The sequence below is a fragment of the Salvia splendens genome, chromosome 4 (assembly GCF_004379255.2).
Source record: "Salvia splendens isolate huo1 chromosome 4, SspV2, whole genome shotgun sequence".
NCBI lineage: Eukaryota > Viridiplantae > Streptophyta > Magnoliopsida > Lamiales > Lamiaceae > Salvia > Salvia splendens.
In genome coordinates, this window is record NC_056035.1 from 29,970,262 (window position 1) to 29,997,023 (window position 26,762).

The 26,762-nt window shown below is 38.4% G+C and overlaps 2 protein-coding genes and 1 long non-coding RNA gene across 3 annotated transcripts; 2 read left to right on the forward strand and 1 right to left on the reverse strand.

Annotated features, from left to right (window-relative positions):
* Nucleotides 1–56: 56 nt before the first annotated feature.
* On the reverse strand, nt 57–5,293 carry LOC121799391 (histone-lysine N-methyltransferase ASHR3-like). The gene is given in 12 exon segments (XM_042198754.1): nt 57–416; nt 1,412–1,492; nt 1,881–2,052; nt 2,577–2,655; nt 2,726–2,775; nt 2,778–2,818; nt 2,935–3,025; nt 3,248–3,365; nt 3,533–3,559; nt 3,707–3,871; nt 4,236–4,388; nt 5,002–5,293. Coding segments are annotated over 12 exon segments (1,377 nt in total). The 5' UTR covers nt 5,221–5,293; the 3' UTR covers nt 57–235.
* A 5,964-nt stretch (nt 5,294–11,257) lies between these two features.
* LOC121800235 lies at nt 11,258–12,591 on the forward strand. Its single transcript, XR_006050457.1, has 3 exons — nt 11,258–11,399; nt 11,837–11,909; nt 12,339–12,591. It is a non-coding gene; the product is annotated as an uncharacterized LOC121800235 (long non-coding RNA).
* Nucleotides 12,592–22,524: 9,933 nt separating this feature from the next.
* LOC121800942 lies at nt 22,525–23,190 on the forward strand. The gene has a single exon (XM_042200430.1). It carries the CDS (start codon nt 22,525–22,527, stop codon nt 23,188–23,190), a length of 666 nt encoding a protein of 221 aa, XP_042056364.1.
* The last annotated feature ends 3,572 nt before the right edge of the window (nt 23,191–26,762 follow it).

The following is a 26,762-nucleotide window of genomic DNA, read 5'->3' on the forward strand; positions in this document are numbered from 1 at the left end:
ATTTCCTTAGTTTTGTTCGGTAAAAATGTACACATGAATGTAGAAACACAATTCTGTCAACATCAACACTAACAGAATTTGCAGTTCTTTGGTTACTAGAGAAAAATGAGGATACCTTAACAATTTGCAGGGACATGATCTGATCTAACTAGTGGTAAAAATGAAGCTGATGTGCTCAATCAAAGCAATATACACACACCAAAGCATACATGCTCCCCCAAAAATTGGTATGAACTCAATTTGTAACTACCACTATCTTCTTAGAAGACCTCTGTCTTTTAGGACCCCACGATACGTGCAATTCCAGCTTGGTTTTTGTAGCTTGGGAAAACACGATCTTCCTTTTGGTTCCGAGGTAGCCACCGCAGTTTGGAGCTCCGCAATGACACTCAACCTCCGGCCCAAATTGTACAAATCTGCAGGAGTAGAAGAAATAGTTCTTAGCCTCTGTAGCTATTGTTTATCAATGCATAATCTTTTTTGGAATCAATAGTAGTAGTTGTTGGATGAGAAAGATGGCAAAGGTTGACACCAAATCAAATTGAGTTCATGGGAAAAAGTGATATCTAATTAAGAGGCCACCTTTGGACAATCATACTGATCAAGGCAAGAAAGTTTTGAAAGACTAGACGAGCTTGTGGAGCCGCTGATAGCAGTCACTATAAACCAAAATCACACATTTTTCTAGACGAGGCTCAACACAAAGGAGATTAAAGCACTATAACCAGGCTAGCTACAATTTCAGAGAGTTTCAATATAATTGCTCCTATTCACAAAATCTTGAATACTTGACTTAAGAAACTGAATTAGTTACATTGAATGTTTATTCCTATTATCTTCATTAGTTCATTTGGGGTCCTTTCTGCTCATTACATTTTGCATTTTAGCTAACTCGTCACCATGTAGTTATACCAAAGCCGTCTACTACATGTGTTAGCAGTCAAAACAGGATAGTGTGATACCAGTGGTGGACATGAAGTGACAAACTCCAGCCTTGCCATTACTGAGTGATCAAGTAAAGCTTCTTACTGTTTATGTTTGAAATGAAGAAAATAGAGACATGAAGTCCAGATAGTTATGAGTCATGACTCTCTGAAAGCTTCTCACAATAATACTGAAACTCATAATTTGGTATTATATACTCCCTCCATCCCAACTAAGTTGAGTCATATTTCTCTTTGGGATGTCCCAACTAAGTTGAGTCATTTCCACAAAAAAAACAAAACATCCAATCACTCTTACTTTATTTCACCATCTACTTTACTATCTCTTTATCTTTCCTACTTTATTCATCTCTCCTACTTTTCAATACAATTTCTTAATCTACATGCCCAAAAGTTTTGTCTCAGCTTAGTTGTGATGGAGGGGGTATTAAATAAAGAAGATAAAAGGGAAGGGTGGTGCTAAATACCGGTAGTCGTAGGTCAGTGGTTCTCCAACTTCAATTAATCTGGAAGCAAAAATACCAACGCGTGTCTCCCCTTCAACCTGCCTATTTATTAGGTAAAACAGAGAAGTCTATAAATAATTTAATCAGAGAGCATTTTTACTAAAACAATCAGCAGTCTATAAAGGTCATATTATCTAGGGAAAAAAATAAATGAGCTTGTCCAGCATCGCTGTAAGTTCACCAAGTGTGAAATGTGATATCCAGAATATGTCACCACAGAAAGAATTCTTAGTATATGGAAAGATAATTGCAGCTGCCTGACTGCTACAGGTAGGTAGTACTACTTTCCAAATGCTGAAAGAATTATATTCGTCTCAGGTTATTTCTAGAATACAGAATTTATTTGTTTAGGAAAATCCATTTAGCTTTGCCTAAAAACAATTTGACAAGGCATGAATAACTATGATGAGAAATCATAAAATATACTCACCACTTCTCCAGTTTACAGTTAGGGGCACAACTGTGATTTAGAAACCGAGATTCATTTCCCTTGAATGTCGCATCAATCACAAAGTCCTTATTAATTTCACACATATAGAAGTTCTTAGCATCCTGGTCTTTCATGTCCCACAGCCTTTTTTCACACGAGGCATCACTAATTACTGCAAATGAAAACATATCATGAGTAAAGTCCCATACAAGTAACTAATAAAACCTTTATACACATTGAAGATAAAAGTAATATGAGTTTGATACGGATCGTCTCTGCAGATTAGCTGTAGGATATTTTATTAGTTAGATTGGATGACATTAAGCACATGGTATATATAAAACAGACTCAACCATTTACCATAATGGGACTGCTACATTTATTCCATTTACTAGGGAAAACAATACTGAAGCACTCTCGCATTATGAGGCTGAAGCTCAGGAATAACTTATTTATTAGTAGATATGTTTCCCTTCCCATGAAAAATGCTTCTATATACCTGCTGCTGTCTAGGATTTTTTTGTATTGACAGTATAGTTTATGCAACTCAAGAATGCAGAACTCCAGTTAGACACAAATGTATGAACTTTTTATTGCAGATGGATGGAATAGACACGAAGATCACAATGTAAGTAATTGATTATACAAGAAAAAGAGCATTTGGAGCATCAATATTTCGATTTTCCATGAATTTACCTTCTCCAACATATTCTACTATGAAATCTCCTTTACTGATTGATTCAGCAGCCACTACACCCCAACCACAGAGCTCCGTCTGATAGGCACCATAAGTAATTCTTGAGGATAAATAAATGACTAAGTCTAAAATAAAATCCAAAATTTACCTTCACAATCTGTATTTTCTTTCCTTTCTGAAAGGGCCGGTTTTTACAGTTTTTGGAGCACGACAAGCTTTTGAGCAGCTGATGCACTGAACCCTGTTCCACAAATTTTACAAAATAATCTTAGCTGAATAATTACTACAATATAGCTTTAGTACAGAACACAAGTAGATGCGTAGTTAGGAAAATTGTTTCGAATGGAGAACTAGTACCTGCATACACAACCATCAGAGCATTGGTTGCAGTTTGTGCATCCAATATCAGTATCAATACTATTGCGTTTTCTCTTTACAAGGTATACATCTAAATATAGTTAAAGACACCAAAAGTAATTTTTCCACAAACATAACTGAAAACTTGCTATATACTGAATCAGCCAAACTGTTAGTAGGTAGTTTTCATCCAGAGTTATAAATGGAGTAGTAATATATATAATTGAAGACAGAAGATACTGAAAATCAACACATTAATGAAAGTTGAAAGTATTCCCCTTGATGCTTAAAAGACACCATGTGCAAAGGATACTTCGTTTGATGTGAACATATGAACGTGGCTCCAACTTAGTTTCCGCCTGATCTTTCCAATTTATGTCAATTTTGAACTCCTGCTCAGTATATGGAAGAGGCAATAGAGAAAATATATCCTGAAAAGTAACAAAAGAAATACTTACTATAAGTACTATAATCAAGGAGGGTAAAAGAAATTTAATTTTTCCAAGCTAAATCCTTATGTGATCCAGTAGATTCATTACAAAGATATCTTAAAACTTGTAGATCTACTAGTAAAATACACAAATAATAAAAATCTGACCTTCGTGATATTTGCAGGAACCTCATGCTGCATACGAAAAATATGTATGTCAATAAACCAGATATCGAGTATAATGGGAATTACTCAAATATGTTGGTATAACCAATGAAAATCCTATACCTATACAGAACAACAAATTAGGGAAAATGTTGGCGAGCAAAGGAAGAGATGGACCTTCTCTAGACGCCAATCAGTAGGATGCTTCCAACATATAACTTCACCTGGCTGGTTAGGAATGCGGACCACATGCTCTGGAAACGCAGCACATTTATCATGACTTGCTACCAGGCATCTTATGCATCGCCACAAATGATTTTTTTGCTTACAAAGAAAACAAGCCTGACCACATACGAGATGGAAGAAATGTAAGTCCTCATTAACAGACTGCACAGCAAACAACTACTCAAAAGAATGAATCTGCAACTAGTAGAATTTAGAAGTTTGTCTTAATGAGCGTAAATGTAATAGGCCCATTTGATATTCACCAGTCACTAAAAATGAGCACAAAATAAATCCATACACAAAATCAATTTTCTACTCCTACAGTTAATTTCTTTTCTCTTGTCATTAATGTGATTCTAACGTTTGGACACCCGCAGTCATGGTGTGAAATGATGATGAGAATGCTACCAACACAAAAAATTATGAAGATTTTCAATCTTTGATAGCAAAAAGACTAAGTAGTGATGGCAATGGAACTTACATGTTGAGGGCACTTAAACTGATTTTCCTTTGAGGATGAAAAACCCAGACTCTCTTTAGCACATATTAGGTGAAAAACACCCTTGCAACCACGAACAGTGCACAATATCTTCTCCTCAGGGTAGACTCCACTTCGGCAAACACCACACTGAATCTGAAACCATGATAGCCATTTTACATTACAGAGAGCTTTATTCTTTTTTCTTCTTTTTCTAGATATGTTAGTGAGAAGTAGAAGCTATTCAGAATTGTGAAGTTGTACTAGATTTCCAGATTTAATGAGTTTTCCAAGAACTCTTGGGATGAACACACAAACACTAGAGATGTACGGTACGCTGTAGTCTTATATTACAAAATTCGAAGAATTTCTTATTATCTATCAGATGATAACAAAAGAGCCACCTAGAAGGTTGTCTTGTAATGAACTAATCATTAATACTATCAAGATTTCTAACTATATTAGCTCAATGGAACCAAAACAAGTCATTAAGAAACACAGCTGCAAACAAAAATTCAAATTAAAATACTATACTTGTTGTAACCATCATAACACAATAAAAGATCTTGGACCTAGTCCTACAATTTTTAGAATATAACCTAACAAAATACAGCTTGGAAGAAGTTGAAGCAGTATTAGTAGTAATTTACAAAGCATCAAACAAGAGAACCCTAAGAACTAATGTTACTACTACAGCACTGGATGTTTAAATAAAGAAATGAATTGCAAAAGCACAGAATTCGATTCCATCAATAGCAACGGCAGTTACCAATTTGGGAGCACCGACGAGGAAGAGCCACTGGAGCTTGGGAATTTTGGTGTGGATGTCCCCTCCTCCATCTTCATCGAAGGAAGGCGGATTGTGGAATTCCGGATTGAGACCATTGGCAATTGGTCCTTGCTGCAATTCTGCTTTATCATAGAGAATGGGCTTGAGGTCTGGTAAAGCTGAAGGCGGTGAATTGATGAGATTGCTAAGACATGGCATTTTTTGGTGGCGGTGGAAGATGAGAGTATACAGCGTTGGAATCGTATTTGTGAATTTGGGGGAAGATGAAGATTCATTTGAGAGAGAAGGCGGGTGATGCTTCTCTTTGGCGGGAAAACAAAATCCAAATTTACAATAAATAAAAAAAACAAACTCCTACTACTAAAAAATTATTCTATTTTTATCATAAAAATTTATTCTATTTTATTTTTTGCAATATTTCTACTTCACAAATTTTACTATGTAGACCAATTACCAATACCATGATTACTGGTAGTGGATGACGGAGTTTAATTGTGTTACAAATATAAATTCAAAATTTCAATTTCCATTGATTTTTAAATTATTTTATAATTGATAATCTTATCTTTTTTCCATTTTGGATTGTACATAAAAAAAATTCTCTTCTACTCCATTTTGGAGTATTTTTTTATTAGTTTTTTTATCTTTAATATTCAAGTCATAGTCTCCAGTATAACTCTCTCTCTCTCGCTATTTTATTAATCTTTTTTATTAATCTTTGCATTAAACCTTATTACATACAGTAGTACAATATACTCCAGAAATGAAATATAAAGTCTCATAATTTAGTGGAAACATTAAAAATGAAAGTTATAATATACCCCTCTGTCCCATAAAAATATAGGCAATAGGTATGGCATGAAAATTAAGAAAAATTGGTAATGTAAGAGCGGTGAGAACAATGGTATGGTAAAGTAAGAGAGATAACGAGAATGATAGTTAAAAGTAATGTTCGTGGAATATAGTAGTAGTAAAACTATTTATAGCCCACAAATGGAATATATAAATAATGTAGTGGAAATTTTAGAAATTATAAATAAAAGATGGTATCATTAACTCGGGGTCATTCTTATAATAATTTCTCCGCTTTGCAATTTAAACAGTAGTAGTAACTTTTTTTACATTTCCAGTCAGAATGTGAATTAGTGGTAAATTCTTCAGTGGACAAAATTTTGTTTTATATTATGGGATGTTAGTTGCATCTAACTTTATGATTGATTCAAATCGATAAGTTTCACGTGGTAAATTCTTGATTTCCCTTTAATTCCCCGCCGTGTGATCTCTTACACAGTTTATTTTGGTACAGCATGAGCTCTTATATAGGTTAGAGAAGTTTGAGTAGAAATATGAATTGAAATTATCCAACTACTCAACATTCACAAAGTACGTTGTGTGAGACTTTTTGGTTCAAATTCTTATGTTACAAATTGATACTCTACGTACACGGTCTATTTTTTATTTCTTTAACCAAAGAAATGAGCGTTAAATTTAAACACACTCGATACTACACAAACATAAGAGCATCATCATCTGTGCTCTTGCCAAAGAGCACGGATGTGAGCACAGACCCACTTTTATTATTTTTTTACTCTCTGCTCTTAGGCAAGAGCACAACACTCACATTCATGCTCTTCCGTAAGAACATGCTCAAGAGTCCCACCATTCTATTATTCAATTTAAATAAAAATATTTCCATAACATTAAAATGCATTAAAAATATCTGAAATACTATTACAAATTACAAAAAAAATTGCATAATTAAAATACTAAAAATTAAAAATTACATAATTAAAATACTAAAAATTTAAAATTACATAATTAAAATCCTAAAAAATAAAAAATACATAATTAAAGGCTAAAAAATACCCCCGTGGAAGACTATTCCTCTTGCCCTATCCCGAATGTTCTTCGGAGACCCCGTATCATTGCCAAATGTGAATCAAGTTGCTCGGGGGTCATATTTGACCTATCGGCCAAATTGAGTTGGGCCAAAAGAGTCCACAACGAGTTGATGGGGGGTTGAGGTGGCACAAAAGGAGCGGGAGCGGGGGCGGATGGAGTCGTGGCGTGACGGCGGTTGGTCGTCGCCTTCTTCCTTCCTTGCGGCCCGGCTCGGGCCGGCATCGGGGCTACCTAAATTAGCTCCGGCGAGTTGGCTAGCCACCTCATCCTCGCTGGCGTCGGATAGAGATACCGACCTTGACCGTTTGCTGGAGGAGGATGATACGCCTCCCCTATACTTTGGATGCACACGCACCTCCTGCCAAGCGCTGAGGTACTTGAACGGTTTGTAATTTATGGATTGGTAGGTCGCCAAGCCGGCACTGATGATGTCGAGCTCGCACCTACCGCTTCCCGCCGACCGCTCTTCCTAGAGGTAATACCCATGGAACTTTTGGATTTCTTTGTTGGCTCTTAATATGGCATTGTGCACCATACTCTCATTGCGCTCGATGGTTCCAGCCGAGCAGTTTTCATTGTACTGGCGAGAGACGCGCCACCAAAACCTATCCTCTCTTTGGTTCGTGCCTATCTTCAGATCTTCGGAGATAATCAAATAGGTTTTGAATAATTGATCCATCTCCGCCGGAGTGTACGGGGTGCGGACACCACGAGGAGTAGGAGTAGGAGTAGGAAGAGGAGGAGTTTGAGAGCCGCAGCCGCCGCTCCCTCCCGATCTGGGTTCAGGTGCCCACCCATATCACCCATCAGGAGCATCTTGGTCGTCCACCGGGTAAGGCCGGTAGCCACCCGGAACTTGAGAACCTTGGGTTTGAGGAGGGGCCAAAAATTGCGTTTTCGGACTAGAAAATGGTTGTGAGCCGAACCATTCGTGGTTCCAACTGCGGGAGCCAGAGGGGTGATCGCCGGAGCCGGACATTTTTTTTTGTAAGTAAGAGTGAAAGATTGAGAATTGATAAGAGAAGATGAGAGAATTTAGATGATAATTGTGTAGTGTGGTGTGGAATTTTTGGTGTGGAAGTGGGAGTATTTATAGATGAAAATGTGAATTTTGGGGAAAAAATTGAAAAATAAATTAATAGTGGGGAGAAAACGGATATAATTTATTGGGAAGTGGGAAAATATTTTTTTTATTTAATTCGGATTTTTTAAATCAAATCCGATTTAAAAAAAAACGAAATTGCCAACGGCATTGCCGTTGGCCAATCAGGCGCCGCCACGTCAGCTGCTCAGCGGCACGGACGTGCTCGATGCATCGATCAGCGCCGTGCCAGCGGCGAGCAGGGATCAGCCGCGCCAGCGGCACGGATACTGTCCTTGCCAGCGAGCACTACTGCGGATGCTCTAACATATTTGGTCTACTAGAGCGATAAGGAACAATTATGGCTAATCAAGTGCGAGGACGTTGTATATAACCCTCTAATTCCTTAAAATACTAAATTTAGAAACCATGACATATCTTTTTTTCCTTACACATAAAAATTTGTTTTTTATAATTCTTTAACAAAACTAAAACTATATATGTTCAAATTCTAAATCATTCTTACTAGTAAAAATTATTTTTTTATAAAGTATAGAACTAGTAGTAGTAATTATTTTTTTTATCAGCGAAATAGTAAAGTTTATATGGTAAATATAAATGATATTCATTCCGATATTTGTAATAAAAATACGCATAAAATCAGACAGACATAGAAACTGTTCTCACCACCTTATGATTATAATTTTATTACCATAATAATATATGAACAGTTTTGTTCATTAATTATCTTAGTTGTAATACAACAAATTACGTCACGAAATATTATCATGAGTGGCTATCCAAGACTTGACTCGAAAAAATAGGACTTGGACGAGCCGACCTCAAGCATTCGTTAGTTTCGCAAACATGCATGTTCAAATTCGTTTGTTCACGAACATGTTCACGAACCTTTAATTGAGCATACGAAATAGATTGATCAAGATCTTGAACCTTGTTTACGACATGTTCACAAGCTTTTATCGAGTTGTAGCTCGAACATCGTAAAGTTGAGCTCAGAGCATCTCCAGTGGCTTTCGCTCAGCAATAGCCCAGCCACAAACTCCTCCTGCCACATCATCAGCACTAAAAATTCTCCTGCCACATCATCAGGACAAGTAAATAGCTCAGCAATAGCCTAGTCACATCACCCCTAATTATATAAAACAAATAATTGACAATCACACAAAATACGGAATTAAATGTACGACACAGATACAAGAAAATTCAATAATATTATTTAAATTAAAAAAATACAATAAAAAAATACATTAATTTAAAAAAAATTTACATTAAAAAATACATTAATTAAAAAAAATTACATTATTTAAAAAAAACACGACCTCCGCCTCACTCATCGTCTCCGTCGCCCCCCTCCGCCTCATTATTTAAATTCGCTCGCCGAACGCTCGCCGGTCCTGAGCCTGCAATGGCGGCGAGCGGACCGGCGAGTGCTTGCGAATCGGCTGGCGCTAGCCGATTTTTTCGCCGAAATGACGCTCGCCAGTTCCAATGGTTCGGCGAGCGGACCGGCGAGCACCGAAAATCAGCTAGCCGGCCCGCTCGCCGCCATTGGAGATGCTCTCAAGCTCGTAGATACAGAGGATATCGGCTTGCTTTATCACAATTTGACTATTTGATGTAGGTTGGTTGGTGGTCCAAAAAAAACAGCTATTTTCATCCCATACTAACTTTCTATCATTTTCAAGCATGTCTTTAGCTTTCCTCTTCTATCGTTCGAGTATGATGCATATCATATATAATTCACATTTGTCATTTTCTTCTAAAATAATTAAGTATAACGAATATCACTCTGATTTTTACAAAATAAACTAGCTACTATTAAATTTAATGTATAGAAACATTAGTATGTGAGTTTTGTATTTCGTACAGTATAAATTATAAATAGGGATATTGATCCTTAAAATCATGAATTTTGGCCAAATTTGGTATTTCCCATAAACTTTAAAATTGATCTAAAATATCAAAAACTTTACATTTTGTTTCTTACTAGTATTTCCAAACCCAACCCAAATAAGATATTTCGGAAAAAACAATCGTGAAATATTTATGATATTTTATATTACTAAGTTCGTGACAAATAGGATAAAAAGTTACGTAGAAAACCATGTTGATGTAGTAGTGCCTAGTTGGATAAAAAATGCATGGAAGTTGGTCGGATATGCTGATTGACCTACCATGGGAAATAACAAACAAAATGTATAATCTATGATATTTTACACCAAATTTTGGCCAAAGCTTATAGTTTTAGAGAGCAATATCCCTTATAAATAGTACTTCCTCTGTCCCCGAATAGGAGTCCTATTTCTATCCGGTATGGGTTTTAAAATATGTTAAGAAAAGTGGGTGGAAGAAAGTTAGCGGAATATGAGTCTTACTTATACATGTTAGTTTTAAATGATATGTGTTGGTGAAATGTGTGACTTTTTTATTATTTACAATAAAATTGGTCTGAGCTTTAGTAAAATTTTGGCATTTCCCACGATGTTTAAGATTGGTCTAAAATATTACAAACTTTACATTTTGTTTGTTATTTCCCATGGGAGGTTAATCACCATATCCAACTAACTTTCATGCATATTTTATCTTACTTGGCACTACTAAATCAACGTGATTTTCTATGTAACATTTTATCCTACTTGTCATGAACTTAAAAAAGTAATCTAAAATATCATAAACATTTCACGGTTGGCCACATATAATAAGATTTTTACTGAAGATATCTTATTTGGGCTGCCATGGGAAATAACAAACAAAATATAAAGTTTGTGATTTTTAGACCAATATTAAAGTTTATGGGAAATACCAAAATTTGATCAAAGTTCAGGGTTTTAGGGACCAATAACCCTTTATAATAATAAAGAACTGGGACTCCTATTTGCGGACGAACTAAAATAAAAAAAATGAGACTCATATTCGCAGACTGAGGGAGTATAACATAAAGAATTAAATGTGGAAATAAGGCAAAGTTTCAAGGTTTTGCTTGAGGCATTCAAAGCCTATAGAGAAGAAAAACATTTCTCAAAAGTTTGCAGGATATCTTGACTCTAGAGTAAAGAATTTAGAGAAAGAAAAAGAATAAAAAGGAAAAAGAAAATTGAGACTGCTACCATAAAAGTGTAAAGAGTAAAGATATTTACAACGCTTTAACTTTTTCAAAAGCTATGCTATCGAAGAAGCTGCCCACTGACATATATCTGAGGAGAATAGAGAAGACCTCTTAAATAAATTCAAACCTCACCAACTCACCCACCCTTCTCTCTCTCTCTCTCTCTCTCTCTCACAAACACACACTATTTCCTCATAATTTCCATTGATGAATCATGATCATGCATGAAGGTTAATAGTGTTCATGCACAAAATTGTTGCTATATTTGTAAGTTCACCATTCAATTTCCCCTGTGTGTGTTTTTAGTTACATTTTCATGTGTTTAAATTTAAGCAACATTTTTTTTCTCTTCTTTTTTCGGTGTTGTGGTTTTTATTATTGAATCCAAGAATGGAATCGGAAATGGATTTTATTTTTCCGTAATGATGACGCAAATCTGTAAAAAGCAAAAAAAAAATTCATCTTTTGATGATCTCTACTGAAAACGATTGATGTCCTAACTCCTAACCCTTTTTTTTTTTGTTCAATCTTCAAATCCAGATTTCTCTTCACATTTTGTTCTATTTATTTTCCGTTTCTGAATTTTTTTATGGCATTTGCAATATTTATACTATGATTATAGCCAAGATTACATTGTGCTTAAATTTTCTGATTTGTGAATTAATTTTGTGGCATCTGTTCTAATTTGATTTTATTTATTAAAGATGATGCAGATATGGGTTTGTATGGGTCTGGTGTTGCCTTGGACTAGCTGATCTTCCACTTTTTGTTTCACAGGTAATATCAATATTGACTTGTAGTAGTATGAAAAAATAAAATGTGAAAAATTGAATTTGCAGCCTAGTAATTAATTAATTAATTAATTAGTAAAAGAGGCTTTGGTCTTGGGTTTAGAGATTGGCACTCTCGAAAACACAGACACCAAAGCAACGGCGTCCTGTTTGGTCAGGTCCATGATCCTTTCCTTGCCTACATTTCAAATTACAAACCACAAACTTCAATAACCAAACGGGCCCTACAAAAACCTGTCCTTCAAATTAGACAAGTTTTAACATCAAAAATGGCTATGTTGAGACTGACGAACAGACCCACCTGTGATTAGACAGTCAATATCTACAAACCCAAATTAATTAATTAGGGGTTGTTGTATTGTAAAATCTCTACTCACTTTAATTCTTTCCAAATACTCACCATTCAAATCTATAGGAGCTAAATCTGTCTCTTCGGAACCAACTGCGCTCTGCTAAATATTCCAACGAAAACATGAGGCAAGGGTTGCGGGCGATGTTCCGGAAACGATGGCGGCCGCCGAAGGTGAAGCAAATGGGTGATGTTTTCAACTGCATTTCTTCCAAAGTGTCTTATTTTTCCTTCCTTGTCAATCTTCTCTTACATTAGCTTCTCATCCCTGTGATATTGGCGGCACGGCTCAATCTATTCCTTTTTTTTTTTTTTTTTTTTTTTTTACTTTTTAATCATGTGTTATATGCAAAGCGATTCTTGGTATCTTCGGCTTTATCTAATTGGATATATCCATGCTAACCTCTCCATCTTTGTTTTGTGGTATATTGTTTGACGCTTTTAAATCTTTCAACAAATTAAACCATTTTGTAGTATGTTTAATTTTTCCAGCATTGTTTATGTACTCATAAAACTGGATAAAATGTAATTTAATTTAATTTAAAAAATTAGTGGCATATGAATCTTAGTTTATACTCCCTCTATCCCATAAAAATATGAGCGGATGAAATGACACGAGAATTAAGATAAAATTGGTAAAGTATGAGAGAATAGGAGAATGGTATGGTAAAGTAAGAGAGATGAGGAGAATAGTAATTAAAGTACAATTAGTGGATAGTGACACCTATATTATTAAATTAATATATAACTTTTCAAAAATGGAATGCACATATTTTTATGGGACGGACGAAAATGAAAAGTGCACATATTTTTATGGACGTAGGGAGTATAATAGTTTTATAATAAAACATAAATGAGAATAAATTAGTGGAATATGAGGGGTAATTACATATTTTATACAAAATATTTTACCTTTGTTTCAATTTAGTACAAAAGCATTAAGTTTACATATTACATACAAAAAGTTTACTAAGTGTTTTAAGTTAATAGATTCTGTTAAATATTTTAAACACTGTTTGTTAGTTTATAATTTGTTTAACTTATCAGCATAATTATAGAATAATTAGAGATTTAATACAATTAATCACTTTGTCAATATCAATTTTTCCATCAATTGATCTTGGTTTAAAAAAGATTTGTCTATCAATATACCATATTTTTTTATAATATTCTTTATAGAACATAGTATAAAATAAGTCCATATTTTATCTTTATAAAATGGCTAATTAGAGCTTCGAACAGTTAATAAGTCAATATTTATTTTTTACAAAAAAGATTCAATATTTTTTAGTTGTATTCTCCATTGTTATATGAGAAAGCTTAGACAATAAAATGCAATTCGCTAATTTGATGTGAAGAGTGATGAATTTTTTCTCTATATTTTTCATTTTTGTGAGTAATAAAAATAATTTTTTGATATAATTAATGGAATGTTTTAATTTAAAACTTTTTGTATGTATAATATAATTAGAAGTAACGGTGTTAGTGGGGTCTTAACGGAATGTATTATTTTAGAACACTTAGTAACTTTTGTATGTAATAGGTAAACTTAATAATTTTTGTACTTCTAAATCGAAACAAGGTAAAATATTTTGTACTCCCTCTGTTCCATTAGGTGGGGTCGGCCGCAGGTCCGTCAGGCCATCCACAACGCTGTTCCTATACCGTTCCTTAAACCACTATTTGAGGGCCCCACTGTACTTTTTTTACTCCATTCCTTAACTAAGGAACGGAACCTGCAACCCTTCGTTCCTTAACCGTTCCTTAAATTACTATTCATCCAATTTCATTTTTTTTTATTTCCAACCCAATTCAATTTAAATAAACACACTTTAATAAAAAACAAACACACTTTATTAAAAAACACACAACATTAAAAAAAATTCAACTTAAACTTAAAAAAATAAAAAAAAACACACAATTAAAATCCTAAAAACATAACACAAAATAAAAAACACACAATTAAACGTGGGAAAATAAAAAAACTACTCCGTCGGCGAATCATCCTCCGGAGGCGGTCGAGGTTGAGGGGGAGTCGGAAGGCCAAGTTGTGATGCCATTGTGGCGGTCATGTACGCCACCATAAGTGTGTCCGAGCCTCCCCGCGAGCCCGATCCCGAGGCCGACTGGCTTGATTCGCCTCGGCCCTTCCTCGCTCTAGCCGTCTACGCCGCCTTCGTCCCTTGCGGCCGACGGCGCCCACGGCTGGATCCCCCGTATTCGTCGGGCATTGGATCCCCCGTACCCCCAAACACCTGCGGTGTACCCTCGTTGGCCTCACCGGTGTCACCAGACGAGTAGCGGCCGCTCGCCGTGTGCTTCGTGCGCTTTGAGGTTGAGCCCGAGCTCGAGCGACCCGGAACCACCTAGTGTGTTGTACATGGTTTCCCAATCGCCGAACGCGTTGAGATCCCACCCACCAGAGCCGCCACCGCCGTAATTCCCGTCGCCGGACATTTGTGAAGGAGATTGAAATAGAAAATTGGAGAGGAATTGATGTTGGTTTAGAAAGAGTAGATGTGTAGTTTTGTGTGAAATGTAATAAATTAGGTGTATTTATAGAATAAGAAAATAAAAATAAAAATAAAAAAATTTAAAAAAAGTTAAAAAAACGGTAATATGACCGTTTAAAAAAAATTATAAAAATATATATTTTTTTTAAAAATTAATTATTGCGTCATCGCTGACGTGTCCCACTCGCGGGCCGGCGAGTGGGAAGCACGCACGAAGCGGGGAGCGCCACGTCGCCCGAGCGCGTGGCGGCACAAGCCGTGCCGCGTTCCGTGCCGTCGGCACGCGGAACGGAATGGGAGCGGAACGGTGCGCCGCAACGCGTTCCGCGGCGAAACCGTTCCGGCGGAACGGCACGCGGAACGCCGGCGGCACGCGTTGCGGGTGCCCTCAATACCACCGGAAACCTCCCAGAATCGGCCGTCAACCCAAGGCTGTTGTGGCTCCGACCCCACGCTATAGCTACTTCGTCTCCATGGAAGGAGAAATGAGGAAGAGAATAAGAAGAATAGAGACGATAAGGGGAGATAATGATTTCACTTGATTAAATTGAAAAAGAAGATAAATTAACAGTACTAGGAGTAGTTTGCAGAAGATTGGAAAAAACGATAACAGAGAAGAGAGCGGGAGCGGCGCAGCTCTGCAACTTTGTAACCTAAGTCAACTTTATAGTATTTTATTTCTTTCTTGTGTGAACTTAATTAATATATCTATTTAATATGCTTGTTTAGTTTAATTGTATTTAATAATTAAAATACAAAAAAAATGTGAACAAGTATGATTCAGTAATTTGATTCGATTTTGAGTTGTATTTAATAATAACAATAACAAATAAAATTAAATACTTCTCCTAAGTCCTAATACTTAGAAGAAGTTAACAAAGGCATAGTTAGAATAATAAAAATGATAAAATAAGGAGTATGAAATATTTAAATTTTTATAACATCTTAAACTATTAAATTAAAAAATTGAATGATGTGTTTTTTTATATTTTTAAAATATGGGTATTCGTATTAATTAATTACCGAGCCTAAGAATAGATAATGAATATTTAAATTGTATTATTAATAATTTCTTAATTATTACTCCCTCCGTTTCCAAAGAAAAAATTGATAAGTAAAAGAGATATAGAGAGAAAAAATAATTAAAGTATTATTAGTGGGAAATAGGTCTCACCTCAATAAAGAGAAAAGAGTTTCCAAAATTGGAAAGTGCATATTCTTGTGGAATGGACTAAAAAGGAAATAGTGCATATTCTCGTGGGACGAAAGGAATATATCATACTACTACTATCTGATTAATTATCTTTCGACCCCACGGGTTTGGTTTTCTGGATCTGTCATTGGTTCCATAATAGTAGAGTAATTTCTTTTCGGCACGGAGTTTAAGAAAAATGTGTGTAATGTATTAAATAAAAGATAATAAAATATGAGAGAGGGAAAAGTAGAGAGAAGAAAATAGGAAAGAAGGAAAAGTAAGTGAGAAGAAATGTGTTGACTTTTTACTAAAAAAAGAATGACTCTATTACTATGGAACGGAAGGAGTATGAAACATGTAATTACTCCGGAATGTGAGGTACACTACAAAAAAAAATGAAAGGTGATAAATTTTTAGGGATGAACGAAAATGAAAATAAGTGACCAATTTTCAGGAACGAATAGAGTACAACAATTTTTCTATAATTAATAGTTTTAAAATTTGAGTCACCATGACCATGGAAATTGTTGGAGGTTCATTATCATTGTCTTTTAAACAAATTAAGTAAAATATGTAGCTAGGATGGTCCATTTAGTTTGAAACCTACACATTGACCTAGGATGGGCTCCTCAGGTATGTTTCAGGCTTTACAAGTGATTGGGCCGAGATTATATTCAATTAATAAACAAATTGGGCCACATATATTTCACAAAATGATCAATGGCAAGTACAACAAACCAACCAAGTACAAGCATATACTATCACGCCCAGGTATGAAGAAATGTTAAAAAAAGTGAATTGCAAAAGTTAATGGAATGTGGGTTACATAATATAATTTGAGTGTAATTACTTAGTGGAAAGTGTGATCCATTTTATTAAAAATGAAAAAAGCTAAGTGGATAACATTCATGGACAAATCAAAATGATAAAGATGGACAACATTTCACGGATGAAAAGAATACTGAGTAACAATCAACTAGAAACGTTCAACAATGCACATAAGTGAAAACGTATACTAATATCAAAGAGATCAAGAAACAACAACGAAGAAGAAACGAACCATGAAAAAAAGAGCTGGAAATTTTTAAAAATTGATTTGGTATAGCTAACTCACTTTTAGATTTAATGGAAATTGGTGTACAATTGAATTCAAAAGTCTAAAATATGTAGTACTACTAATCTACTATCACTGTTCTCAACAAGTCAGATTTTGTTTAGGGCTTCAATTTTGCATAATTCTCAAATCTATTCAAATAGCAAAATGCGACCCTTTTACCATGAGATGGTAAATTAGTACTGCATCATTTGAGTGATTTTTCACTTTATGACTTAATTTTCTGACCAAAATATCCTTCTATCATTTAGGAATAATTTACCAATTTTTTAAATTCTGTTAGGGCATCCACAATGGGACGGATGTCACGGCGGACATCTCGACGGACTTCCCAAAAACACCTCCTATCACGTCATAAGGACATCCCACTACACAATGGCGGACATTCCCAAGAACATCCCGACGGACAGCCAAAAAAACAATAAAAAATCGGGACGTCCGTCGTGTCAACGCAATGGCGGACGTCCCGGAAAGCCGCGGAACTCTGGTGTCCGCAGCGGACGTCCGTATCCGTATGCAGGCTGCCTAATGGCGGACGTCCGGCACGCCGGTTCGACGTCCGTCGGGAGTGGATGCTCTTATTATATAATCAGAGTCCAAACTGAACATAATAATCCAATTCTCTTCCCAATCTTTTTGTCTTTCTAATCAAAGTCAAGCTCAGTGTATATATAAATGAGACGAGAATTATGAATAATGTCAAGTACTTAAATTTTATTTTGAGTGCTTTGAGTTGAAGATATTTATAAAGTAATCAAAGAGAGGAAATGTGAGGAACTGAGGGCTATGAATAGTTTAGTTTTGTACATGAGTTATTGATGCCCATAACGTATCATTTATTCAGTTGTAATCAAGGAATCATTTAAAGATTGATACCACTTTTAGATAATTATTTCATACTACTAATGATTAGCAATAGAAGGGATAAATCTAGTGAAGTTTGACTCAAATAGATAAATATGTTTGGCATCCAAATCATAGCATATAACTATAACTATGCCTAACATAATTACCATCCATTAATCACTATTATTCACCCACGACCTTACGACTTGTGTCTCTAAAAGTTTTGAAATATGCGAATTTGGCAATCATTAAATTATTAACCATCCTTATTAAGCTTAACAGTGATTCGAAATGGATTAGCTGTATATTTGTTGAGACTCCCAATGCAACTGTATTTTGTGCTACATAGTAGTAGTAACATTTACTACTAGTATATATTAATAAAACTTATAATTAACTATATGATAAAATGGTCAAATCATCAACATAATGAATATATTTACTCCTTTATTATCACACAAAAATCAAACAACTAAATTATAGGTATTGGTGACAAGAGTAACATTTGGAAATTGGATACTCTGTTCGAAATTAAGAGTTCTGAATGATATTGGCAGATTTTTTCAAAAATGCAAAGTAAAACGATTGGGAAAAGATATCGAAGAATCTAGATCATATTTTATATATTATTTTTTAATAAAATGCAAGTGAAATGAAGTAATAGAATTAAAGCCTATTTAGAATTTTATATTCAGGTTACGTCCACCGGCAGAAAGCAGAGAACAAATTATATTCAGATTATTTTCAGATTACAGAGTTATGTGCCCTGCTTCTATATAAATAGGCACACAGACGATGGGCTAGGCCCAATATAATAATTAGTGCCTAAAACAGAAAACATATCATAGCATCCCGTTTGATTAGCGGCAAACTATACAGATTCAAGACACATTAACACCACTTATTAATTATTATGCTTTTCAATAAACTTATTCCTCTTAGTAAAATACAGTATTATTATATATATATGCACACTTGATGTATGATAAGGCCTATTTCATGCATCAGTTTAGGAGTAAAATGTATGCTACTTGATCAATTTATCGCGCAAAGCGAGTATTAATTGTGCAGGAATGCCGCTTGACCAAGGGAAACAAGACCAAGCTGATCAAGTTGTTACAAATGGCGAAAAAGGCCAAAAATCGGGTGGAATGATCAAGGGGGTGATCAAGCAGTTAGGCGGGGACCACTGTATTATAAAAGGAGGACACGTGAGGCTGATGAGCTGGATGGTGATCATCAATCGGTTATCAAGGACGACGTTCTAGAAGGGGCCACGTGCTGATACGTAAGATGCAAGGACGAAGCTGAATCATCATTTTGTTATTAAGGAGCGACGACATTCTAGAAGGAAGGCACGTATCAATCGATGAGATGCTCGATCACAGCATGAGCAAATATTCTCTACCGAAATCGTTATCCAGCTGTGGGTCGTTGCGGCGAGCTAATAAATGGAGGGTGTGCCACCATAACGAGAGCTTCCTTTGAATCATCTTCTTTTTAGTTTCCTTCTTTTACCTTATTTTTATCTTTTTTGCTCCGTTCTAAGTTTAGTTTAGTTCTCCAGTTTTAAAGATAGCTTAGAAATGGTTAGTTAAAGAGAGAGCGAGCGTAGTGAGCGCGACAGAATACTCAATATCTGTTCGGCGTTTTCTCAAGTTTCCAACTGAGAGCTTCTCGGATTTACTCGCTTTCTTATTTTCTGAAGTTGTTAGCTTAGTTTAATTTCGTGTTGTTCCGCAGTTAAAGAATCGATCTTTTTGTATTCCGCATGTTCACAGCACTGTTATGAGCTTTGGGTATAAAAATCGGAGTTGTTTTGTTTTCGTCATCTTGTTTACTGTTCCAGTTTATTTTTGATGTTAAGTCTCTGATCCAGTGATTCATTATGTTGAATGTCAATGTGTTTTCGTAGTTTCGTAGTATGCCTAGGTAGTTAAGTCATTATTTCAACCTGTCGATTGCTTGGTCCAATTTCTGTTTCCCAGCATGATGAATTACTTGATCAAGTAGTTAGTTTACATTCTGCCTAGGATAAATCCAGTAGTTAAAAACTCCCAAATTAAAGCGTGGCAGCAGCCGAACCTTGTTCACTACTCACACACTAAATGCACCAGTTTCTCTGTGGGATCGACCCCAAACTTGCCGCTTTACTGTTAAAGTAGTGCGAGTTTGGGAGTTATAAATTATATTGGTAGGTGAGCGAGAGCGAGAACGCCTTGATCAAGTGGCAATGACATCTGTTAACTGATCCACCCGGTCGGTTATCTTCTGTATAACTTGATCCATTTCGCGTACTCTTCTTCTTTTTTCTCGTCCCTCCAAAATGGCGCCGTTGCCGGGGAAGCATGGTGATATTACATGGATGTGTTTAGTACATATGTGTAAATAGTTTTATTTTCTTTCTTTTCTAATTGTTTTTCTTTCCGTTCATGAGAAAGTACCACCGCGGAGGACACTTGAATCATCCTCTCATATACAGAGATACTAACGCTCATTGGCGTGTCCAGGAAGCCGGTGTTGTTACCACTCGATACAAAGCCGGGTTAGAAGCAGCAGCCACTGAGCAACTGACCAGCAAGGAGGAAGGAGAACAGTACGCACCACCAAAGCCACCACCACTTGAGCAAGCAGAAGCAGAGATGGCCCTCGTCGACAACGACTCAGGAATTGGCTCTTTACATGCCCACGACGAGAAGGAGCCCACCCATGCCATCGCTGTCACTCCAGGAATGCGCACAATCGCAATCAAATCAGGAGTGCTAGCCGTTTTGTCCAATTTCTATGGCCTATCGAAGGAGTGTCCTTACGCTTTTCTTGAAGAATTTTGCAGATACAGTGATATTCAGCCCGTTCCGGCTGGATCCACATCAGAAGATTATAGGCTCAAGGCTATACCCTTCGTCTTGAAGGGCAATGCAGGAGTCTGGCTATCAAGGTTGCCAGAGGGATCAATCAGAACATGGGCTGAATTTCGCATGATATTCTTAGACCGCTTCTTCCCAGGATCAAAGACGAGCGCCCTAAAACAGGAGATTACAGAGGCAAGGCAAGAGTATGTTGAGCCCCTGGGCCAATACTGTGATAGATTTCAAGGGCTGCTTCAAGCATGCCCCAACCACAAGATGGGAGAGAATGAGATCTACTCAACCTTCTATGGCGGACTTACGGTGGACAGCAAGAACGATCTCAACCTAGCAGCCCAAGGGAATTTCTCAAAGACCCCATTCAGTCAAGCAAAGAGTATTCTGGAGAGGCTAATCGAAGCGAAGAGAACGTATGAGACCTCCCGCGGCCAATACAGAAGAGGTGCCGTGCACGCAGCGGAGGCAAGAAATGATGAGAAGCTGGAGGCTCGATTCGAGCAGATGAAGAAGAAGCTGCTAGAGGCAGTAGAGAAGTCCAGAGCACCTCTACCGCCTGCACCCAAGGAGAAGCCTTATGTGCCACCACCACCGGAGGGGCACCACTACTATTACTGCGAGTTCCCACCTGAAGTGGAACCGCAACCTCAGGTGAATGCCGTGGCCATTGGAATGCAAATGGCAACTAGATCCAGGGAAAGCAGAGGGATGCTCCGTGGCGAGACCATCCAAACTTCAGGTGGAGCGATCAGAACCAAAGCCAACCGCCCCAACCATCGACGCAGCAGATACAATCTTCCGAGGGGCAACCCAATTGGCCAGCTCGGAACCAAGAGAGATCAAACAAAGGAGGACCACAAGGCAACTGGTCAGGTGGACCTCAAGGGAACTGGTCCAGTGGACGACAACCTAATTGGTCAAGCAGACAGCAGGATTGAAATTGGGGCTACAGACATCAAGGCCCCGAGTCAAGCAACCAGGGGAGACAACCGAACAACCAGGTGGTGAGTTATGTCCCGCCACATCAAAGAGGCAACCAACAACACAACCAGCCACAGTACCAGCCAGACCACTATGGGCCGTCCGACTACGCTCAGCCGAACCACGGTGGGGGGCCATCGAATCAAAGATACAACCGGCACCCCAACGAAGGTCAAAGAGAAATGATAGTCCCGCACCATCCTAATGATGCGATGCGAGAAATTCAGGAGGCTCAGAAGGAGCAGCGGGAGGCGCTGGACATGCTTACAAAGCAGTTATCTCAAGTTGTCATGTCACTGGGAGAGCTGAGAGGAAACGAAGGCAAAATTCCTGCCACAGTGCAGCAGCCTGGGCGTGAGAACATTAGCGAAGTCTCCCTGAGGTCAGGGAAGGTGTACCAGAGCCCCAGCCCACCTGCAGTGTCCCCAGCGTCTATACCTGGATCAAGCCATCAAGAAGAAGGAGAGTCCATTGGAGCGGATCAAGCAAATGGGAGAGAAAAAGGCAAAGCGAAAGTGGGCGGTGAGACCATAGGAGAGAGTCGACAAGAAGAAGCCGAGAAGGTCAAGCCATATCCATACCGTGGAATGGTGACCAGGAAGAGAGACGCCACAATCGATGTGGCCAGCATGTTCAAGGAGTGGAAGTCAAAGTGCCACTCTTGACAGCATTGAAGATGCCCCCAATCAGCAAGTTTATAAAAGATTACCTAGCGTGGAAGGTCAATGAGGACGGGTGAATGATTGCAGAGGAGAACGTCTCTGCCGTGATCCAGAGGAGCGACCTCCCATCGAAAAAGACCGACCCAGGAAAGTTCACGCTCCCGATTTCGATTGGAGATATTCAAGTGGAGCACGCCATGTGTGATTTGGGAGCATCTATCAACGTTCTGCCATATGCTATCTATAAGAAGCTGGGGAAGGCCAAGCTAGTCGATACTGATATCATGATACAGCTGGCCGACAGATCGTGCATTCACTCGGAGGGAATTCTAGAAGACGTAATCGTGAAGGTGAATAACTTTCTGTACCCAGCCGACTTCTTCGTCATCAAAATGACAGAGCCAGCAGCGAAGGAGTCTAGTGGAGTCCTGTTGGGAAGACCGTTCCTGTCGACGGCCAGCACTATTATCAACGTCCGTAATGGGACGATCAGCTTGGATTTCAACGGAGAACAGTTTACGTTCAACATCGATGAAGCGATGAAGCGGCCATCAGACAGTGAAAATGTGTATTTGGTGGACGTGACTGAGCCACTGGTGCAGGAGTACCTGGAGGAGGTTATTTTGCGAAGACAGTTCACAAACTCCACCATGGATGCAGAAGTCGAGAAAGAAGTCGCCGAATGGTATGAAGCCTTGAACGTTGGCGAAATGGATGATCAAGCAATTTGCAAGCGACCGTGACCAGCTGGGTCAAGCGGGAAGGCTCAAGTGTATAGCCTTGAAAAGCTGCCTGATCAAGGTAAGTCACTGAGAAGAGAAGCAGAAGAAAACCCGTTGCCTACTGAAGTGCCGATACCCGCGAAGGAATTGAAGCCCCTTCCAACACATTTAAAGTACGCCTACCTGGGGGAAGACGAAACAATGTCAGTTATCATCAAGAGCCAGTTGACCCAGGGGCAGGAAGACAAATTGCTGGAAGTACTGCGGAAAAATCAGAAGGCTATTGGATGGAAGCTAACGGATCTGGTGGGCATCAACCCAGATCTATGCATGCACCACATCAGATTGGAGGAAGGAGCCAAACCGCACCGAGACCAGCAATGCAAACTCAACCCCAACATGAGGGAAGAGGTGCTCAAGGAGATAGTGAAGCTGGTCTCCATAGGAATCATATACTCCATCTCTGATAGTAACTCGGTCAGCCCAGTGCATATGGTGCCGAACAAAGGAGGAATCCAGGTCGTAAAAAATGAGAAAAATGAGTTGATCCCAACACGGCCAGTCACTGGGTGGAGGATGTGCATCGACTACAGGAAGCTGAATGCGGCTACGAAGAAGGATCACTTCCCTTTGCCATTCATTGACCAGATGCTTGAGAAATTAGCGGGGAAGCAATATTTCAGTTTCCTTGATGGGTACAGCGGGTACATCCAGATCGCGGTGAATCCAGAGGACCAAGAGAAGACTACTTTCACCTGCTCTTTCGGCACCTATGCCTACAGGAGGATGCCGTTTGGCCTATGCAATGCCCCGGGAACTTTCCAAAGATGCATGATGAGCATCTTCTCTGATTTGTTCGAAGACTGCATAGAGATCTTCATGGACGATTTCACCGTCTATGAGGACACATTTGATCAAGGGCGACATAGCCTGAACAGAGTACTGGAAAGGTGCCAGCAGAAGGACTTGGTTCTAAATTTTGAGAAATGTCATTTCATGGTTACCGAAGGAATAGTCCTAGGCCACGTGGTGTCAAGCAGCGGGATAGAAGTGGATCAAGCAAAGATGGCAGTTATAGAGAAACTCCCATACCCGACGAATCAAAAGGAGATCAGAGCCTTCTTGGGTCATGCGGGCTTTTATAAAATATTTATCTAAGATTTTGCGAAGATAGCCCAGCCCTTGACAAGGTTGCTCCAGAATAAGGTGGAGTTCGAGTTCTCTGATGATTGTAAAGCCGCGTTCCAGCTATTAAAGGAATGACTGATCAGCTCTCCGATCATACACGCCCCCGACTAGAGTCACCCCTTCGAGGTGATGTGCGATGCAAGCGACTATGCAGTGGGGGCGGTCTTGGGTCAGAAGATCGATGGGAAGAGTTATGTTATCTTCTACGCGTCAAAAATTCTGAATCAAGCGCAGAAGAATTATGATCCCACCGAGAAGGATATGATGTCAGTGGTCTATGCCTTCGAGAAGTTCAGGCCCTACCTACTGGGTGCGAGGGTGATAGTCTATACTGACCATGCGGCCTTCAAGTACCTTTTGGCAAAGAAGGAATCGAAGCCGCATCTGATCAGATGGGTCCTCTTACTACAAGAGTTCGACTGGGAGGCGGTCGACAAGAAGGGAAGCGAGAACAGAGTGGCTGATCACTTAAGCCGGATATGCAAGAAGAAACTCCCAAATTAAAGCGTGGCAGCAGCCGAACCCTGTTCACTACTCACATACTCAATGCACTAGTTTCTCTGTGGGATCGATACCATACTTGCCGCTTTACTGTTAAAGTAGTGCGAGTTTGGGAGTTATAAATTATATTGGTAGGTGAGCGAGAGAGAGAACGCCTTGATCAAGGGCAACGACATCTGTTAACTGATCCCTCCGGTCAGTTATCTTCTATATAACTTGATCCACTTCGCGTACTCTTCTTCTTTTTCTCATCCCTCCAATATACTCTGCTATCTATCCACACTTTTAAGCACGTATATTATTCATATATTTTTGAGCACTTTTTGATAACAATCTATACATATCAGAAATTACCATAAAACCCTTTTTGGCGGTAAAACAAAAATCCATTAATTAGGAGTACAATATTCGTCATCTTGAGAAATGGATTGACTGCAAACCCGCTGGTCATGGACAAAAGTTGTTTCTCTCTCTTCGTGCTCTCTGTGTGTTGTTCTTCCCAAAAATGTTGGCTTACCAGACAAGTTTTGTAGCATTATATGAAAGTGAACCCAGATTCTCTCCCTAAAAAATTTCTCCACCGCCGTCATCCTTGTGTCACCGCTGCTGCAGCTCAACTTCCTCGAGACCTCGGGTCCGCCTCTCTCCTAATTTTCTCCGTCCGGAGGCCGCACGCAGTGCCTGGCCACCTCCATTGCTGGCGCTCCGCTGCCTCACGGACTCTGGCGCCGCACCTTCACTGCATGGGTCACCGCGGCTTGCTGCTATCAGCGTCGTCGTCTGGGTCGTCATGTGGCTGCTCACCGAGAGTCCCCCCACTAACGAAAGCTAAGTATTTTATTTCAAAATCTTGCTTAAACTTTGATTTTTGAAAATTCGAACATTTGGTTGTTGATTTGAAACTCTTAGTTTGGGAGATTTAGTTGGTATTGTTCGTTGTGTTTGAGTTTCCCATTAGTTATTAACATGCTCCTGCTTCAGAATTTGGAAGTAGAGAGCTTTTATCTCTGTTCAAAAAAGGTTACAAGAATAGAGAGAACTCTCTTAGTGTTGTTTTTTTATGTTTGCCAAAATCATATGACCTTGATTGTAAGAGATTGGAGATTTAAGGAGATGAATTTGGAATGTAATCTACCTCGAAAATAATTCAGGTTAAAATAGGAAGTGTCATGCTCCTTCCTGTGCACTCTCTCTATCTCTTACTCTAGAATTTTTTTATGAAATTTGAGATGAAATTCTTGAGAATCTGCAAGGTGTAGTGAAGAAGGGGATAATTTTGGTTTAATTGGTATTGATGGGGTATTAAATTGGTTTAACTGACCATCAATGGTTTTATTTGTTGATATCAATTGTGAATTGATTGTAGGTAACGGCTGGGAAAAAAATTATGAAGCAGATTGGTGAATAACCCCTTACTTCGTCACCAGAAATCGTGAAGAAATCGTCGGCGACGACAGAGGAAGCAACCCGCCTGCTGTGGCGGGGCAGTATTTCTATTTCACAATAAGACTTCGATGATTATCCTCACCCTCGGAAGTTGGGTACAGTGAAAGCCAAAAGCATATGCTCAATCGGAGGACAAAACCAACATCTTGGCCACTGTCGCTGTGGGTATTGTACCGAGCCGGGAAAGTTAGAGCATCCGAGCCTGCAACCGTCCGTCCGTCCGTGCCAGCGGCACGAAGACGCTGTCCGCCGCTGGCACGGCGCTGCTCGATGCATCGAGCAGGTGACGTGGCACGTTCTGATTGGCCAACGGCATATCCGTTGGAAAATATTTTTTTTTAAATCGAAAATAATACCAAAAAAAATATTTTCACAATCCCAAAAAATGGCCTTTTTTGCCCATTTTTCTATATTTTTTTGAATTTTTTTAAAAAATATTTTCCCCAAAAGTTTCTATA